Here is a 20,098-nt window from a genome sequence, read left to right as displayed (position 1 = left end):
TCCTCGACCCCATGTGCCCACAAACACACTATCTGGCCTTTCCTGTGCCCAGAGAACTGCTTGCTACCCACTGGCAGAAAAACAAAAAACAAGCCCTATGGGTTCACTCCTGCCAGCAGGGACCAGGTATACCACAGGCTCTCATCACTCCTACTTTAGCACTAGAACCTGCCCTGCTCTAAGGGACACCTTCCCTCCTATCACTGCCGCTGTAGTGGGTGAAGAATCCCCAAAAGGCAGGCCCACCTCCCCGCTATAGGACAGATGGGGATCAGATTAAATGCAGGGGGCCAATCACCTACGCCTCAGCCAAGGATGGAGGCATGCCTGGAGGGGCCTGCCCTCTTTCTCACATTTGGCTAGACTGTACAGCAGAGGAGTAAGCAGGATGTGGTGTGCAGAGGTCAGGAACTCAAATTTCCCTGAAACTGACTGGGGCTGAGGAGCCATGAGGGAGGGAGCCACCCTGGCCACATCTGTGTTTCAGAAGTCTATAGAATACACCACTTTAAAGTACACTTAAGCACAGAAGTGTAAACAGAAAGACCTGGGAAAACCACAGAAACCCACCCTGGGGGGCTTCCTCGGAGTTCTGTCTACCTCTCCCCCAGGGGCCTCAGCCTATTTTGTGATAAGCATAAAATCATAAATGAAGGAGGTTTTCTTGTGGAAGAAAGCAGGTCCCAACCCTGCACTGCATTAGCTTAGGATTCCCTGGATGAGAAAATCTCATGTGGACAGTCCTTGGGCTGGTTCTTTCCCCTCAACCAAGCTATGTGTTCTTTAGCATAGGCGCTTCAGTTTGGGGTCACTTCATGCAGGAAGGCTGGCCCCGAGCAGGGAACAAACTTCAGGCCATCAACAGGTGCTCAGCGCCACCCCATGGCCCCACACAACCATGTCCCGAAAGGCCACCGAGAGGCTGTGTATCCACCCATTCTACTGTCCATTCTCTCCCCTGCTTTTTCCCTGCCTTCTCCATCATCAAGCTCCATGTCGTTCCTACTGGCAGCCATCTTTCTGGGCGGCTGCTCTGAGGCTGAAATCACCCTGACCTTCCTCAGCCCATGCTCAAATTCATTACGAGTTTCCATGTTCTGGGGATGCTCCAAGGCAGGATGGAGGTAAGAGTGCTTCCTGTCATATTCTCTTTAAAAAGAAAAGACTTGAGATAAACCCTGTCTCAAAAAAATAAAATAAAAATTTGATGGCCAAGTGGTGGTGGCCCAATACTTGGGAGGCAGAGGCAGGTGGATCTCTGTGAGGCTAGCCTGGTCTATAGAATGAATTCCAGGACAGCCAGAGCTAGACAAAGAAACCCTGTCTTGAAAACACAAAAAAAAGAGGTAGGGAGGTAGGGAAGAAAGAGGGAGAGAAAGAAATAAAGAGGGAGGGAAGGAAGGAAGGAAGGAAGGATTTGTGTTCAGTCCCTGAAGGAAGCAGGGCCACGGTGATATTACTGGGTCCTTCTCTTCTGCTTCAGGCCACTGTGGTCAAACATCCACTTCTACTGGTGTTACAAATCCAGAAATACAAAATTATTGTTTTAGGTCAATTATCACTTAATTTAATTTTCTCTTTTTTTCATAGTAGTGAATGCAAATATTAAGATCTACCATTTAAACTACCTTTAAGCATTTAGTTCATCAGTTTTCTAACACCGCCCATCTGTCTCCATCCTAAAATGAAACCGCTTCATAAACTGACTCCTCATTCTTTGCCCCGCCTCCCCCAGCCCTTTTGCAAACTCTGTGCCTTTTGTCTCTATGGAACTGTTCACTTTAATGACTTCATAAAGCAGACAAACCTTTTACATTCATTCTGTCTCTGGCTTGAACCCCAGGCTCCCAAGAACTCCATAGTTATACAGCCAAGCTCAAGTGTTTAGGAGCCTGCTGTGGAGTTCGGGGGATGTAGTTTAGTTGGTAGAGAGCTCTTGCCTAGTATGCACAAGGCCCTGAGTTCAACCCCCAGCACTGCATCAATCAGGATAAACATGGCTGGGAGGTGAATGCAGATCAAAACTCATGGTCACCCTTAACTACACTGAATTCACTATTAGTGGATTCAAGGCCAGCCTAGCATGCTTTGGCCCCTGTGGATGTGACCGATCCAGGGCCCATACTGGGGTATGGAAATGGCATCTAAGTAGAGAGAGACCATCAGATACTGTCAAAAGAAGTGAAAACAGGAAAGAGAGGGGGGAAGGGAGGGGGAGGGGAGGAAGGGGGAGGGAAGGGGGGGAGTAAGACCCTGAAGTGGTTTGGGTATGAAATGACTCCATGGACTCTTGTGTTGTACATTTGGTTTCAAGCTGGTGATATTTGGAAAGATTCTAGAGTCTTTTAAGGGGGTGGGGTAAAGGAAATAGACCACTGAGGTCACACCTGTTAAAGCCCTCCCTAGTCCCAGTGCGTTCTTCCTGTTCCTGTCCATCCTGAGGTGAACCCTTCTGCCACCATGAAATTATACCCAACCACATGTGAGCAAGAGACCATGGACTGAAACCTCTGAATCTATGTGCCAAAACATATCCCTTCATTCAGCTATGTCAAGAGGCTTTTCAAGGAGAAAAGCAACAAATACAAGTGTAGAATATGCTCAGTTTCTGCTGTTTTCCCCCACCCTGATGGCAACTGCTCCACTCCATTCTCTACCCAGGTAAACAGGTTCCTGAGCAGCTCATTTGCTGGGAGGGCATGTTCCCCCAGGAGAATTCTGTCCATCTGTCACCCTAAATTAGCTATTTTGTGTGTGTGTGTGTGTGTGTGTGTGTGTGTGTGTGTGTGAGTGCCAAATAACAAATGGCCACACACCTTGCTGCTTGAAATGACCCATTTATTAGGGCACAGCTCTGTGGTTCAGATGCCAGGGAACACATGCTCATGTTCTCTGCTCTGTGAGACTCTCTGAAGAGAAGCCTCTGAAGAGAAATCGCTTCCGGGCTCACCCAGGTGGCTGGCAGAATCCAAAACCTGGTGGTGTCACATGAGAGGTTCCCTTGCGCGGTGGTCACCAGCAGAGTGTCTCTCCCTCCACTGATTCCCAACATGCCCCTCCCTCCTTGAGCAGCAACCCCACACGCTTCTTGCCTCGCTCTGCTTTACACTACCTGCCCTAGAGATTGCCAGTTCCTGAGGGACCTTGGACCAGCCCTACTGGATGACCTCCGGAAAATACCAAGCCACACAACATGATGAAGTTGGACCCAAAATTCATTTTGTCTATTTCAGGGGCAGGGAGCTACGTGTGGAATTTCAGGGCCCGGGAGCTAGCGTGTGGAATCTCAGGGGCAGTTTTAACTCCTGGTTTTCACACCAGATGACCTGCCCTGCCCCGTGACCTCAGCTCTCTGATATGCAAGATATGCAAGCTGTCAGCATTTTCCCCTCCTTGGGGTAACAGTGATCCTGTCCTGAGGTTTGTCCATACCTCAGTGGAACCAGCAGTCCCTCCCAGTGTATTATGTCTTTAACTTGTTGACAGAGAAACGGTGTTTTTCTTAGAGTTGGGTTCTATTTTTCGTCATGACACTTCACATTTCTGGAGGCACCAGCAGATCTTCACACTTGGCTGCACTTCCCAGGCACCTCCTTATGGTCAGAGATGCTGAAACCACATCACTGATGGGGCTGGAGGTGGGGGCACAGGAAGACCACGCCCCGGTCAAGGTCACACAGTGGTTCCTAGTACTCATGTGTCAGGTGGGGCGGCACCTGGTCCTGAGCTGTTCACCTCTGGTTCGGTGATGGCATCACACACGAACACCATTATTCTAATTGTTCCTAAGTTCCTCACTGCAGTGCCCCAGCAAGCATGTTTACTGAGGCTCAGGGATGGCGATGTGAGAGAGGCTGCTTAACTTAAGCAATACGGAGCTTTCTTTGGGGATGATGAAACACGGAGAACTAGATAAAGGAGGCAGTTGCATGTTTGACTATACTAAATGCTTAAATCTCTCATTTATTAAGTTATTAATTTGAGGCTGGGGTGTAGTTCAGTATTAGGACACTTGCTAGAAGAAGTAATAGTAGTAGCAGTTAATTTTTTGTTACCCGAATTTTACTTTTTCAAGATTTATTTTTGCTGTTATGTTATTTGTAATTGTGTAATTGCATGCCACATGTGTATGGGTGCTCACATAGCCCAGGAGGATGCATCCTCTAGAGCTGGAGTTGCAGGTAGCTATGAGCCACCCCATGTGGATAATGGGACTCTAACCTCACTCCCACAAGAACATCAAATTCTTTTAACCACTAAGCCAACTCTCCAGCTCTGAACTTTACTTTAAAAAAAAAATCCTAGAGAGAAAAAAAGCATCTCCCGGTGATGGTGCATTCTATAGAAGTTGCCTCCTACACAGCCCAACTCAAAGAGCTCTGTGTGGAGGCATGCAGCACTCACAACCTTCCCGTAAATAAGCAGCACCAGGCAGTCACTTTCCAACATCATCAAGAAATCCAGTAACTAAGAAAACTCCAGGTTACAGCAGGGATGAACAGAACCAAAAAGTAGGAAATGGACAAAATGCTCAAAAGGAGATGGTCACATCAAAATGTCAAAATAATCATTTAGGAAGAGGCCATCTAAAACCAATGTTTACAAAGCTGGTCAGGACAGATTTATACTTTACAGTGGAAGAAAATAAACGTGAGACTCTTTTTACTTGTATTTTATTGTATGTGTATGGGCGTTTTGATGGCCTATGTTTATCTGTGCACCACTTGCATGCATTACCTGTAGAGGCCAGAAGAGGGCACTGGATCCACTGGAACTGGAGTTGTTACAGTCAGTTGTGAGCAGGCATGTGGGTGCTGGGAATCCAACCCTCTGGAAAAGCAGTCAGTAGCTATCTGAAGAATGCAATATAATTTCTAGAAAATAGGTCCCAATGTTTGTAGGTGGATGAGTAATATCTAAAGAAGTGAAAATAATTGACGGGTTTTTAACTCCTGATCAATCTCTCTAGCCCCAAATTTAGGGCTCTTAGTAAGACTTTCTGTGCTTTACCAGCTCATGCATCTGAAAGGAAAACGTTTTTTTGAGACAGGGTTCTCAAGAATCACAGGAATTATGGAATGAATCTCTCTAGATATATAAAAGGGGGATTTATTGGAATGTCTTACAGGTGGCAGTCTGGCTAGTCCAACAATGGCTAGCTGTGAATGGAAAGTCCAAGAATCTAGTAGTTTCCTAGTCTCACAAGGCCAGTGTCTCATCTGGTGTTCTGTATATGCCAGAATCCCAAGAAGTAGGCTCCAACGACAGTAATGGAGTGGCTGTGCTAGCAAGGCATAGTGACCTCCCTTCTTCCATGTCCTGTATAGGCTTCCAGAAGAAGAGGTGTCCCAGATTAAAAGATCTGAATCAAAGGCCTGAGTCTTCCAGCCTTAGGATCCAGATCAAAGGTGTATGTCTTCCTGCCTCAAAAGTCGGAACTATAAGTGGGTTCACCCACTTCAAGCCAAGCAGAAAATCTCTCACGGGTGTGCCCTCCAGTTTTGGATTGTAGTGCATTCCAGACATAGTCAAGGACAACCAAGAACAGCCACCACACTCCTGCTACCTAGTCTAAGCCAGCCTCAAAATGGAGATCCCCCTGCCTCAGCCTCCCACTATAGGTGTGCATCACCACCTCACCTAAAGTTATTTTCATTTACAGCTACAATTTGGAGTTCATGCTGCATCCTTTATAGCCTCTCCCCTTCCCTGAAAATGAACTCTTCACAGAACTGGGAAGAAAATTCATCAAGAAAATGACATTAGGTTTCCTTAGTTGTTTTGTCAAAACGCCCATCTGGCACCTCCCCCTCCCCCAGTATTTAAACACTCGAGCTTTGACCCTTGGTTTAATGAAAATCATGCATCACACACCTCCGCTGAAAGAGCTCAGAATGTAGATAAATGATCCCACTAGATTGATCCTGGCATTCCAAGAAAAGAGCTTTTATACACTTCTAGATTCAAAAAAAAAAAAAAAAAAAAAAAAAAGGCTCTTTTGCTTCTGTCTTGGAAGGAACAGATAAATTTACAGAGCTCCCCCTTAAAGGACCACACACTGTGTCTTTCTCACCACCAAAGATGTCTCATTGATTAGAGACAGTCAATTAGTTCTCATCTGCAGAGCCTGGGAGTCCCTACAACTCCCTGACACAGGGCACCCAAAGGCCTCCCCAGCAACTCAGTTCAGGACACAGATTCTCAAAACTGGGACCCCCAGCAGCCACCACAGTGACTCCACTCAGGGCACTCCCAAGGCCCCTGCAGATCCTCAGCGAGGCACCTGGGAGGCTCTGGAACCCCTTGGCACAAGGCTTGTGGAAGCCTTCCCAGAAACCTCATGCAAGGCACCCAGAGGCCCACACAGGTCAGCACAGAGCACCCAAGGGTTCTTGTAGTCCCTTGGCATGGAACGTGCAAGTTGTGGAGGAGTGTAGACTATCGAGTCACCTCTGGTTAAGTCACCAACCAAACGCTTGTGTCTCTGGCTTGTCACTGATAATTTTACTCTCCAAAAAAGCTTGCAGTTTCTCACACAATGCTGTGGATGACAACAAATTTTAAATCCCTGGCCTGGGAACTTCCTGGAAGGAAGGCTGCACAGGTTGGACACCCTCTTTTTCAACTCTGCAAGAAAGGCTATTTCAGACCAGGGAAATGAGCCCATCCACTGGCATGCACACGGGACCAGCCCAGTCATGTCCACAGGGAGACCTTCACGTGAGCCCAGCTCTTATGGCCCCATCCACACAGCCTGCTTGCTGCCATATGTCATCCTTAAATGTATTTTTGGTTGTTTTTGGCTCTATAAAAAGGATGTCATGCGTATGTGATATTTTGAGGCTGGTGTTTTGCACTTGCCACAATGCTACTGAGACTCCCTCACACCCTGTTCCACTGTGACTCACACCACAGCCCAGGTCCAGGCTGGACACTCCATGGCCCATCAGCCATGCCCTGGAGGACACCTAGTACTTCTGGGTTCTTACTGCCTGCCTCATGAACTCCTGAACCCTAGTGTGTCCCCCGGGGCAGGGCTAGCGCCAGCAGCTACTGTTAATCAACTGCTGCAAACCTTGTGCCTTGAAACAGCTGAGCCTAATATCTCATGTAGAGGAGAAGGTACAGCGAAGCGTCCCTGGGCTTTCTCATGCCCCAGATCCGGTCACCTCCATTCACAGTAGGCAACATCACCTCTCTGGGCCGCCACTGTCCCAGCTCCCTCTGTCCCCATCTCCTACTTCACTCCTTCCTCGTCCCTCGCCTACGGTTAGATACCTGTAGTTGCAGGACCTTCCCAAATAACGGGGAAATCCCACTCTCCGAGGGCCACTGTTAGGCCAGCTGACAGCGCACTGCTACACCACCCTGCTCAAACCCCAGCCCGTGGACCCAGGCCCTCTAGTACCTGACCGAAAGGACTTCACACGGCCTGGGGAAGGGCAGGGTGGACTCAAGTTATGGTCCCAGGACCTCTCACGCCACTGAGTTTCTTACACAAGGTATGTGTAAGAAAAGAGTCAGGAGCCATTCAATATGACAGCTCGGGCTTTGTGCCTGTGACATCCGAATGACACCACATCTTCTAACAACGGAGAACACTTCTAAGTAGCTCACAGCCCCGAGGCAGAGGCCTTGGTTTTGGGTGCATCGGGACTCTTGTCATGTGAATGGTCACTACACAATTCAGCGTTTCAGTCAGTGTCCTCACGCTGACAGCCACCACGGCACCAGGGGGTGCACAGTGTTATCTGCTCTTCAGACCCCCCCCAGCAGTGGCTCGGTACAGACACCCAGTGCCAAAGACGCAGCCAGCCACCATGACTGCTAACTTTCCCGTGAACCTTACAACTTCACTCAGCTGTGAAAAGCTATCTTCCTTCCGAGAAGCGGATGAAATGATGTGGCCTCCCAGTGTGAGACACCATCTGTGCAGAGCAGGGAAGAAACCAGCTCCCCTTAGTCAGCTTGAAATCCCCTCTTCACTCAGCTTGAGCACTTTAGCTCTTACCTGGAGGCCCCAGTTATTACACACGTGGTACAAACGATAAAATCCTAAGGGGGAGGAACTGTAACTCAAGTTCAGTGCTTTCTCTCTTTTGGAGTTTAAAAGAAGAGTAAGAGAGGAGTTCAGATACAGGATCTAACATTTTGTGAAAACTACTTGACCATGCCACTTATTTCCCAAGACACTGTCTGTCCACAGTGGCCTTACTTACGGAAGACAAAGGGCAGGATCTCAACTGTGCCGGTCACTTGAGGATAGAGCTCTTCTACCTAACAAAGGGGGAGGGACCTGCCACACTCCACATGTGTGACCTCTGGGTCCCATGTGCCTAAGTCGACAGGAACCATCTCAGCAACTGTCCTGCGAACCCCTCTCACTTGGGGACCCCACCATAGATGGGTGAAGACTTCTTGCCAATTACTCCAGCTAACTCCAAGGTGAGTCGCTACCAGATTTAGGTTGGAAATGTTAAGTTCAGTCTCTGTAGGCCAGCGTCTTCCTTGGACAAGTCATGCTGGGTACCGGCCTTCCAACATCCCATAGGGCCCGGCCACAGCGGCTTCTGAGCAGGCGGATGCTGGAGGGCTGTCAGTGAGAGCATAATCATGAGGGCCAACAACAAGGAAAAAAAAACAAAAATCAACTTCTCAAGCCTGAGCCGCTCATCAAAAAATAGCCACTTTTAATAAAAGAACCATGCGCCTGTTGGAAAGTAGCCACAGGAAGACAACAAGCAAGCAACATGGAGAGGGAGGAAGTGGGCTGATGTGCCAGCCAGCCAGCGCTGCTGAAGATGCACATGGATGAAAAAGACTAGAAGGGATGTTAAAAATTCTAGAACCTGCCAGGTGTAGTGACACACACCTTTAATCCGCGACCGAAGCCTGCCCAAGTGCGGCAGGAGCACTAGAGTGGCTTGGTTTGGGGGCCACATGGGGAAGACTTTGTAGCAATCAGAGTTAGGGATCCCAGCCTTACCATCCCACTACTAGGAAATCACCCACACAGCCTCCCTGGTACCTGCAAGCTTGTCCAAGAATGTGGTAGTCAAGAAGGGGGAAGTGACCTCCGAGTGGCCCTGCCTGACCCACACAATCTGGTCCCAGGCTGCTCAGATCAAGAACCCTGGCTGTGGAGACTCAGAGCAGCTTTACAGCAGCACTTCCTGCTCCCAGGGATCAGGGTCTCGTGCTGGAGCAGAGAGTCAAAGCCCAAGGGATCTAGCTGTCACCTTGTAGTGGACGGACCTGAAACCTCAGGGAGCCCTGGACAGTTCCTGAGCCCCTGCACGGAAGCTGTTGGCTTGTTCTATCTCATCTGTCTTGCACAGAATCCAAACCATGGCCTAGCCCTTCAGCCAGCAGCCTTCCAACAGCAATCTCAGCTTCCTTGGGTTCATATCCAGAGCTGGGAAATAGAACTGCATAGATAAGGCCAATTGTCGGAATCCCATCAGCCTTGGAAAGTGTAGCTGGTCCTGATGCCTCCTCATGATGCGAAGACAAAAATCTAAAGTTATCGAGACCACAAAATAACCCAGCACACACCCAGCAGAACAAAGAGTCCTTCAGTTATATGGGGAGTCCAGTCTGAGTACATACAGACTAGCCACTAAGATCTAGATGTGGCCATCTCTCTCCAAACACACAAAGACTCAAATGAGAGGAAGGGATGCTTATACCTGATTTACAGTGTGGAACATTCCATTGATAAGCTTCTGCCTGGTGTCAGGTCAGCCTGGCCTTTCTAGAAGCCTCAAGCTGACGCAAGAGACAGTAAGGTCAGTTATCAGTAAGAAGTACTCCCACAGTGGCAAGGACAGGTGCCCCCAAAACAGCATTTGTGCAGAGCATATCTATACCAAAGACCTTTCTCCTGGGAGCTTCTAGTGTTTCTAGTGTTGCAGCCAACACCCCCCACTCATCCCTAGTTAGGGAAGGGCTCCTGCATGACAACACCATCTGAACCTGGAGCAGATGGAGGCTACCCTGCAGAGCCATCCTGGCTTCTGGGGACCACAGGGTCAGCTGAGGACTTCCTTAAGCCTGCACAACCGCTCAGCTTTTCCTATACCCAAGCTTGCCTCTTTCCCTCCCTTTCAAAAGGCTTCAGCAGATATCCTGCAAACTAACCTCCCTCTCAGAGCCAGTTCCCCCAGAAGACCAGTGACCACACACACACACACACACACACACACACACACACACACACAGGTGTGTGTGCGCTCGCTCACTCATGTACCAGACTTCCAGGCTCTATAGCAGGCCTGTAGTTGGCAGCTTGCCAACACTAACACAGACTAATTCCCTTGCTTTGGGAAATGACAAACCTTCTCTTTCCACCACAGCACAGATCCCAGGGATCATCTGCAGCCAACAGCTCACAGTGGGATTTTTAAACACCATCCAAGAGTCTGGCCTGGTGGGCTAGCTTTGCTCACATCTACTACAACAGCCAATCCATATGTGGCTATCCTACAACACTGCTACTCTTTCTGATTCACTGTACTGCCTTGCCACCCTGTCCCCTCCTTGCTGCCTCAGTTGGTGACATCATCGTGCTCTCATCTCCCTCTCCTCTTCAGAGGTCACCTGTTCTGGCCTTTGCCCTACATGAATTCACACGATGAAATCATGGTCTGGGGTCAAGCATCTTAGGCAACCCACACCAGCTCAAACCCATGCAGTTCTTCAGCACATTCCCGAGAGGCACAGACTCCCATCATTCCACACAGCAACTGCTATTTGCTTGTGCCCACATGCACCCAGGCATCTCTGCCCACCAGCGCTCTTAGCTCCCACGCCTTCCTTCTGACTTTGATTTCTTATGGAGACTATTTTCCAGTACTTCTTCAGCAAGGATTTGGGGGTGGTTACTTTTCTGTCTTCATCTAAAATTGCCTTCCATTCCATTCTTCTTTAAAAACTACAGCTTAGCTGAGACCAGGACTCTGCTCCTTCAATTCCAAAAGATCTCATTCAGACCTCTGGGCCTGAGTCTTTATACAACCCAGCTGTTAACCCAGGAGGTGACAACCATTACCAGCCCAGCCTTTCCCCCTCTGGCTCCTTAGATTTCTGTGTTCCGCAGTGTGAGGGTCTAGGTGTGGGTCATGTCCCCTAAATACCCAAGACAAAAAGACTTGGTTACAGGATGGAGCTATTGGGAGATAATGGGTTCTTAAAAGGTGGGGCTTGGTGGGAGGTCCTTAAGTCATCGGGACCACTGACAAGAGAGTAGCTTCTCTACCTCCAAGTTTAGCAATGAAAGCTCCTACACACACACACACACACACACACACTCGCACACGCACACACACATGAGATCTAGCTGAACTATCCTGCCCAGCCACAGCTTCACCCCCTGGAACATACTGCCAGCTGAAGCTTCCATGGGAACCCTCCCTAGTCCCACCCCCTGGCCCATGTCACCAGCCTTGACTCTTGCTCCTCAATCTAGAGGACTAATCTCTCTTGCCAGCTCAGAACCTGTCCCTGTACATTTTCCTCATATTTCCAGACAATTCTGATGGCTGTCCATCTGCAGTATGTACCCTAGGGTCAGGAGTCAAGTCCATCCTTTACTTTTAAAGGATGGTACTGCCAAGCCCCTAACATATGCCAGCCCAAACTCCAACCCTGTCCTGCCCAACAGCTCTTCCATGTTTCCCATTCTACAAACAGTATCCCCAATTCTTCCCTTCCCCTTCCTGGCCATGCCAACCCCTGTCCAGGCTCCTGGTCCATCATTTCTTTCCATCAAGATCCCCCAGTTGTCCTTGTACAAAAGTCTCCCTCTCCAACTGCCAGTGCTGCTTCTTTTACCAGCAAGCCTACAGTGATCCCCAAAGGCAAATCTGACTCCTTTGTGGTCCCCAGATACAGAAAGCAATTGGGTCAGCTCCACCTACATCTCAGATGGCCCCTGCAGTGAGGCTCTTAGCCCCTTGTCTTCATTTTGCTGGCTGCTGCCTGTCCTTAGACTATCCCAACTAAAGGGTCACCTCTGAGGCTTGCCCCCTCCCTCAGGATCAGGCCCATGTGACTCAACAACCTCAAGATTCCCTATGGAGCTGGCACCCTCTGTCCCCATCCTACTCCTGACAAACTGTAATGGAGCTATGCTCCACTCAGCTGAGCAACTTGTATGTGTGTAGCTGCACAGATTTGATGGAATTAACCCAGAGCAATCAATCCGAGACACGTCATCCCTTCACTTGCATCTTTAGGAAGCCCCAGGTGAAGGCCCACAGCTGCCCAAACAGAAAGGGAGGCTAAGCAGGATACAAGGATCCTCCTCAGAGCTGCCCCAGAGATGACCTCACCAGCAGGGATGGCAGGAATCATTTCCAGATGAGTGGACATCAGCTATGAGACCAGAACAGCAAGTACCTCAAGACCAAGACTCTGGACATCTTTTCCCTGGTTATCTATTAAACCCAAATAGTGCTATGGAGTCAGCAAGATGAGTCAGTGAGTGAGGTGCTTGCCACCAACACTGATGACCTGAACCTGAGTTTGATCCCAGGAACCCATACTCATCTGTTGACAGACACTTGGGCTGTCCCTACCTTCTGGCTATTTACTACTCGTGACACTACTAAGAACATGGATGTACTTTTTATTAGAGCCTAGCTGACATTTACGCAGTCGATAATGCTCATAGATGGTTTTTCAGTCATAACATTCCTAAAAATAACTGGGACAGTCGCAGTCACTGATGATTACTGCCTCCCATCTCCCTGAGAAGTTAGGGCATCACCCTGTCTGGTTGATATGGAGAGTATGGCTCAGTTGGAGAAACTCACCACAGCAGAGGCAGGGTGCTAGTCACATGGAGTTGGGAGGACATCCACTCTCTGCCACCCTCTGCCTCCACTGAGGACGAAAACAATGAGAAATTGAAGAGCTTCAAATACAGTAAGGGAAAAACCATCCATTCATCTTACCCAACTACTCTACATAAATTACCATAATAGAAAATGTTCTATTCTACTTCTCCTTAATCTATTCAGATCACTTGAAAAAAAAAAAAAAAAAGCTATTCATTTTTGTCTTTCCCCTTCAAACACTTGGATTGCCCATCAATATCTAAGTTTCTTGCAACCCAACTGTAGAAAGTACAAAAGTAATTGTCTAGCCAAATGGGACCCATTTAAAAGCTGACAACAGCCACACTTCCTTCCTGCAGAAAACGGGACTTTGCTGACATGTAAAGGTCAACGACGGTTTCTGTCCCAGCCCTGAGGTTTGACAGGCCTCGGCTCTGCCTCTTCATGCTGTGAGCCTGCATCAAACTCACTTGTCCTTTCCAAGATATCATTTGTAAAAGTGAAGTCCATTGGAACAACCCCCCCCCAAAAAAAAAAAAAGCCCACCAACCTCTGTGTTTGATCAGCAGAAGTCTGTCTTCACCCTCACCCCACCCCACCCCACCTATCATGGCCAATCACAGATTGGTGAAATGAAAAGAGGTTAAGTCCCAAGCTACCACTTACACCACACTCCTTCCCCCTCGAGATCTGCCACCCTGTGGCTCTGGAGCCCCTACCCTGGATCCTGAGCCTCCAGCCAAAGCAGGGGATATAAGTCATGGGAGGGTGGCTTGAGAGACTTGGGGCCAGGCTTGACAAGATAGCTTATTGCTGCCATTGTGGCTGCCCTAGCCATTTCCCAGCAACAGGAAGGCAGTGCCTGGATAGAGCAAGTACTTGGCAGCTAGCATCCCCACCCTTGGGAAAGGGAGTGTAGTCTCATGCTATATGCCAGCTGTCCAGGGATAGTCTTCAGGATCTGAAGTAACCTGCACAAGGGTCCACTCTCAGCACCAAAAACAAAAGGCAGGGTGTGTGCATCTGTGCAGACTCCTTCACCATCACAGGGACCTGACAGAAGCAGCTGAAGGCTCTGATATTGGCAACAATTGTGGTTAAGCTACCATCATGGGTCTTTGTTCCCGACAACTCTGCATGGCAGGTCCCATCACCTCCACCAGACAGCTAGGAAAACTAAGACACAGAGCTAAGAGGAATAGGGCAAGGATCCCTTCCCAGGCCCTAGTGGGAGAAGCCTCTGCTGCCTTGTCTCTGGACTCAGTGCTACATAGTCACAAAAGCCATGGCCAGAGCAAAGACTCAGGATATCTTAAAAGGAGACAAAATCCTAGAACTCACTGAATTCTACGCATCTGTTTCTCTCTGAGCAGAGATCAGTTCATTGTCACGAACCTCTGCAGGGCACAGAAACCACCTCACCATGTTGCCGTCAATTCTGACAAGACAGAAGACTACTGCACTGATGGAGTTCTCGGGGCACCAAAGCAGGCACAAAAATTGCCATCTCTCCTCTTATGGTTGAATGAAAATAATCACTGCCCCATTTCCTGTTGGACAGTGTGCACACCCGTGGCTCTCTTCCCCCACATGACCTTCCTGGATGCCAACTCCAAATATCAATTAAGTGAAGCTTTAGGACTTACAGCTATGACTCGCCCACTTAACAGAAACCACATCACACATTTCCAGTAAGCTGCTGCTCTGATTGGGAATGGAGCCTGAGCAAGGACGAAATCCCACAGAAAGCAGCTCTGGCCCTGCCGGCAACACTGCCTCTCCCTTGCCCTGCAGATTTACAGGAGCTGTGAGGCCCCTAACTCCCCACTACAGAAACCGCAGGAAAGCCTGGAAAGGAGACCAGCCTCCTGCTGAGAGCTCTGCATAGAGATCTAAGTTCTTTAAGCCCCCTAGCCACAGCCTGAGAGTGCTGACCCTGAAAGAAGGCTCTGGAAGGAGTGGGAGATGGAGGCAGGGGACAGGAACCACTACCCTCCCAGCCCAACCCTAGATTCCCCCCCCCCACGCACTCCCAGGTACCACACACTCTTGACCACTGGTCAAGGGACATGGGGAGGAAGCTAGCTAGCGATAGGCAACCAATAGGATGGTCTGTGCAGGGTGGGTTGGCATTTGATAACTTGAAAGGTTCCTAACTGTGAATCTGGGCCCAGGCCAACTGAAGCTATGAGCTATGGCAATAGGTAAAGTGCTTGCTGTGCAACTATGAAGTTCAGAGTTTGGTTTCCCAGCACCTACGTAAGTCATCACTGAACACCTACAACCACAGTGCTGGGAGGATTCCCAGGGCTCCTGGACCGAAAAATCTAGCCGGAACAGTGAGCTCCAAATTCAATGAGAAACCCGGTCTCAAAAAATAGGGCAGAAAGCAATAAAAAAAAAAATGCTCAGGTTCACCCTCTGGCCTAAACACACACACACACACACACACACACACACACACACACACACGTACGTACGTACGTTAATTAATTAACTAATTTAAAAGAAGGGCTGGCAAGATGGCTCAGACAGGTGTTTGCCACTATCTCTGATGTTACAAGGAGGAAGGAGAGAACCAAGTCCTGAAAATTGTTCTTTGACCTCCACATGTTCACCATGGCATGCATAGACCCCTGCAAGCAAAATACATACATACATAATAAGTAAATGCAATTAAAGAACAAAAGTAGTTTGTTAAAAGAAAACACAACCAGAGAGCCTCTCTGGCTTCCCTTGCTGAAGCCCATCCCATCTGAAATCTGAACCCTAACTGTTTGCAAACAGTATCTCAACATCACCCAGTGAAGAGCTGCAAGGAGACTCCACAACAAAGGAGCAGACATGCAGGTCAACAGTCCCTCCCCTGGCAGCAGTTTAGAGACAAGAGGCCTTTTGTGGGGTACATGGCTGAGAATGCAAACTAGACATCACACCCACCATCCCCACACCCTGACAAGTACCATCCACCTGCTAATCAGTTCTTCCTCCTCAAAGATGGAAAATATAAATGCATCCTCCATGCACATCGATAAGCTCACCCATGACAGCCAAAAAATCCCAGCTTAGCCAGGGCCCTGGCCTAGGATCCCTATCCTCTTATGCCAACTTCCTCCTGGAAACCAGCAATATCCACCCAGGTCAGTTCAAAGTTATAGCCAAGCAAAAACAAGCTGAGACCATTGTTTCCAAGGAGGGCACCAAATGCCTCACCTTTCTGAAGCATACATTCTTTCTGAGAAAGCCTTTGCCTGCACAGTGCTCTAAAGCAAAACAGAACATGGACATCACAGCCTCTGAACCCTTTTCCTCACAGCCTTCAGGGCCAGAATACTATGAGCCTCATAGGTTTGTTTTCATTGGGGAGGGGACTGTTCAAGACTGCCTTAAAAAAAAATCAATAGAAATAACATGCTTTTTTCGCAGGGGGGTAGTGGTGGTCCATGCCTTTAATCGCAGCACTCGGGAGACAGAGGTAGGTGGATCCCTGTGAGTTCAAGTCCAGCCTGGTCTACAAGAGCTAGTTCGAGGACAGGCTCCAAAGCCACAGAGAAACCCTGACTCAAAAAAACAAGAGAAAGAAGGAAAATGTCATTTTAACATCAACTATTATACTATTCACGGGGTATGTGTTTCATCCAACTTGATTAGCTTTTAGTGCTTCAGAAACTAAAACTTGTGTCATGTAAAAAAAAAAAAAAAAAAAAATACTCAAGCATTTCCCATTGCTTTTTTGAACTGCAAGAATAACAACATTTTTCAAAATATTTCCACCACATGTTCTATGTGTGTTCAGTTTTAAACCAAAGCAGGAATTACATTTAAATGTGATTTAAATAGATCTAAATAGGAAAGTGAAAAGGGAATTATGTCAACCACAATCTCCTCTAGACATCCCCCACGACTAGCACTTAACTCTTCCGGACCCAGAATCTTCTGAGGGCTAACTGTGCTCACTTGTGCCAAATGTTCACTTACCCAGGAAGGAGACACAAAATTCAGTTCATAATCGGAGGCCAAATCTGAGCTTTGGTTTGGAAAATAAAAACTCCAAGGATGACATAACACAACCCAGTGCTTCAAACAATCAAGACACTGATGCCCAATGACAGATCTCAAACAAGAGCTGACCACAGGACAGCAGCTCCAGAGACAGCCATGGCCGGAGCAGAGATCTGAGACAAAGATGTGGCTCAAGTCCAGAGGTCAAGGACAGTAACAGACAGCTCTGAGAGAGGACAACGAGGAACAGAACAGCAGTGGGGGAAATCTGACCTATTTCCCCCCTTCTACAAAGTACACAGCTTTGGGCTGAGTCACTCGAAGTTACTAACTCTCACTTGCTGTGGTCTGCAACCGGAAAGCAGTTGCCTGCGAATACAGGGGAAGTCATGGATGTGATCCTTAACTTTGGGGCTCAACAAGGGAAGGCCACTGTGAACTCAGCTGTGGATGACAATCGGTGGGTATGCTCCATTGCTTCCCACAGCCTAGGTGGAAGGTCACAGAACACACCTTTCCCACTGGGGCACTGCTGGAAAACGCACATGGGCACCCCCAGCGCCCCCACAAACATTCCCAGAAACGAGAATGTAGCTTAGCATACAAACAGTCCCATCTGTTCCCTGCCATGTTATTGAAAAAGTAAATCCCAACTCCCTACGATCACTTTTTCATCACTGAACTTGTTTTGTTGTCGTTGCTTAGTTTTGTTTTTCTTGTGCTAAAAAGTCACTCAAAGAAGAATTAAAAAAACAAAAACAAAAGAACATTCCTTGTACAGATACTTGGTGCAGGAGCTGCTGCAGCCCCTAGCAGACCCACAAAGCGACAGTAGGCAGGAGTGAGTACACTGAAGGAATTGCAGCAGAGAGGGCTAGACGTCTAGGGCGTGGCTAAGGGCAAGCAGGCCCAAACCACACCCATCGCCAGAGTCGAAAGAGCCCCCCTTCCCACCAGATATATTTGCTGCACAACAAGGAAGAGCACGAACCGCTGCTGTACCCGCGTGCAAGAATCCAAAACACCCCATGGACAAGCCAAGGCTCACCAAGGGCGGCTCCACGTTTTATAAGCCTTCACCCCCAACACTCACCAACCCAAGGAAAAAACTTCCCGACCTCAGCGGCCAAAAAAACCCATGACGTTCCTGAACGTCCCCCAAAACCTCGAGTGCCAGTCTTCCAAACAATATGTATCTCCAGAACACACACATCAGCAGACATGATTTTATGGAAACCCCACCCCAAGAGATCATTCACGAAGTCTGGGACAGGGACCCTAAACCAAGAAAAGTGGCTAGTCACGGTGGAAGAAGGGTCAGTTCTTTGGGTGGATGCCAAAGAGAAGGACGCCTCTGACTTCGGAGACACCAGCACGCAGCCGCTGCACTGCTCCCGCCCTTGGTCTTTGCAATGACCCCACCCAGGTCGTGACCCCCTGAAGACCTCCAGCGTCGATGTCCACTGGCTCTGCGAGCCCCTAACATGCAGCTTTGGACGCTGCGGGTGCGTCCTGGACCTTTGTTGGATCCTAGCTTTGCACCTCCCGGCCTCAAGCAGAGCGCACCGGGTCTTGCTCCGGCAGCGAGCCCCAGGCAGGCAGCAGGGACGCAGCGCCCGCAGTGCGACTGGCACAGCTGCCGAGGCGCGGGGCGCGTCGCCGGACCAGACCCGGTGGAGCCAAGAGAGGCGCTGGCTGGCGAATCGCACCTCTGGCCCGCAGAGGCTACAGGCTCCAGGAGCCTTACCCCGCCACCGGGCGAAGGACTGGCCCTAGATCAAAGGATGCGAGCGGCTACCATACCAGGATAGGGATGCGAAGTGGACCGAGGTTGAATCAGTCCGGTTTGGGAGGACCGAACAGCGGCGTGAGGGCCTTCTAAAGACACAGAAAGGAAGGGTCTGACCAAAGCCTAGGGTTTGGAGAAAGGGGCGTGAGGGGAGGCTGGTTCACAAGTGCAAAGAGAGGGTGGGAGGCCCACTATCCTAGGCCAGAATAATTGTGGTGTGGAAAGATGAAGGGGCATAGGCGGTGTGGCAAGAGAGAACCAAGAGAAGTAGGGGCTATGAGCATGCAGTCTGGGACCACTAAGTGGGAGAGGGACATTATAATACACCCACGCCGCAAAGAAAGAGCCCGGTCTGGCATTGGGTTTAGGAAAAGAGCGGTCAGTGCGCTCCAGGTACACGGTATGTCCAAGTCGCAGAAGGCAGGGAAGGGGCATCGCAGGAACCGGAGAGGGGGACTCACACAGGGCCAGAGAAACGATGTCTGTCTCACCAAGGAAGGACCTGCAGGGTAAGAGAACTGGAAGGGGAAAAGCACGACGCGGTCCGCAACTGGAGCCACTCACCTTGGGTTTGTACAGCCACTTTCGGAACCTGTTCATCATCGCCGCGCCGGCCCGGGCCGCGCTCCGGGCTGCCCTCGCCCTCCGCAGCGCAGAGCCCGGGCCCGGCTGCGGCACGGGTAGGACACGCAGGCAGAGTCGAGACCGGTCACAGCAAGCGGATCGTGAGCGCGGAGCCGAGCACCGAGCAGCTGGCGGCAGGTGCGCGGGGCAGGTGCGCGGCCGGAAGGATGCTCAGAGAGCGGCGCGCGGCCGACCCAAACCCGCGGGCGGGCGGGCGGGCGCGCGGAAAGGCGCGGGCACTGGGCGCGCGGCGCCTTACGGATTGCTGGCACCCCGCGCCTCCGCCGGTCACGGCTGCACATGCGCCGTAGGCACCGCAAGCCCCCGGCCCGCCGCGAGTGGAGGGTGGGGCGGGCCGGGTGAGGCTGCCAATCCGCGCCCAGCACCACGCCGCACCCTGCCCGGGACGCGCACCCAAGGAGGGAGGCTTCGAACTACAGGTCCCGGCGCCCACCGCGGGCAGCGCCTGCGTGGCGTTGCTAGGCGACGGCGCCTAAACGACGCTCAGGCGAGCTGCGGGTGCGGGCGCTGGAAGGTGAGGGCTCCAGCCCGCGGCGCCAGGAGAGACCACACGGGGGCAGGTGGAGGCCTGTGGAGCCAGGCGGCCCGCAGGTAGGCGAGCAGGTGAGGGTGAGAAGCCTCTGTGGGGAGCCAGCAGCCCATCCTCACGTCTTCTCACGTTTTCTCCAGTTCTCAAATCTTTGCTATTTTATGGCTTTAGCAAGCTATCTTTGCTCTCTTCTTCCAACCTCCCAGACTAAGGTAGGGTGCTTTCCACGACCTCACCTTTAATGGCCAGAAAAGAATCCAATAGATTTTTTTAAGATAACTTTTCCCGTGATTC

At 50.0% G+C, this 20,098-nt stretch overlaps 1 protein-coding gene across 3 annotated transcripts in view; it reads right to left on the bottom strand.

Annotated features, from left to right (window-relative positions):
- Positions 1-19,657, bottom strand: part of Zfyve28 (zinc finger FYVE-type containing 28) — a 92,770-nt gene extending 73,113 nt beyond the window's left edge. For 2 of the 3 annotated variants that reach the window (XM_051200180.1, XM_051200181.1), the window contains exon 1: positions 19,195-19,657. In XM_051200180.1, coding sequence (XP_051056137.1) covers positions 19,195-19,233 — 39 coding nt within the window. In that variant the 5' untranslated portion in view covers positions 19,234-19,657. The remainder of the gene's footprint in view (positions 1-19,194) is intronic. The other variant, XM_051200179.1, reaches the window with a different exon arrangement.
- Between the last annotated feature and the right edge of the window lie 441 nt (positions 19,658-20,098).

The sequence above is a fragment of the Phodopus roborovskii genome, unplaced genomic scaffold (genome assembly GCF_943737965.1).
Source record: "Phodopus roborovskii unplaced genomic scaffold, PHOROB, whole genome shotgun sequence".
NCBI classification, from domain to species: Eukaryota; Metazoa; Chordata; class Mammalia; order Rodentia; family Cricetidae; genus Phodopus; species Phodopus roborovskii.
The sequence above is the reverse complement of the archived record's forward strand: the minus strand, read 5'-3'. Positions and strand labels throughout refer to the sequence as shown.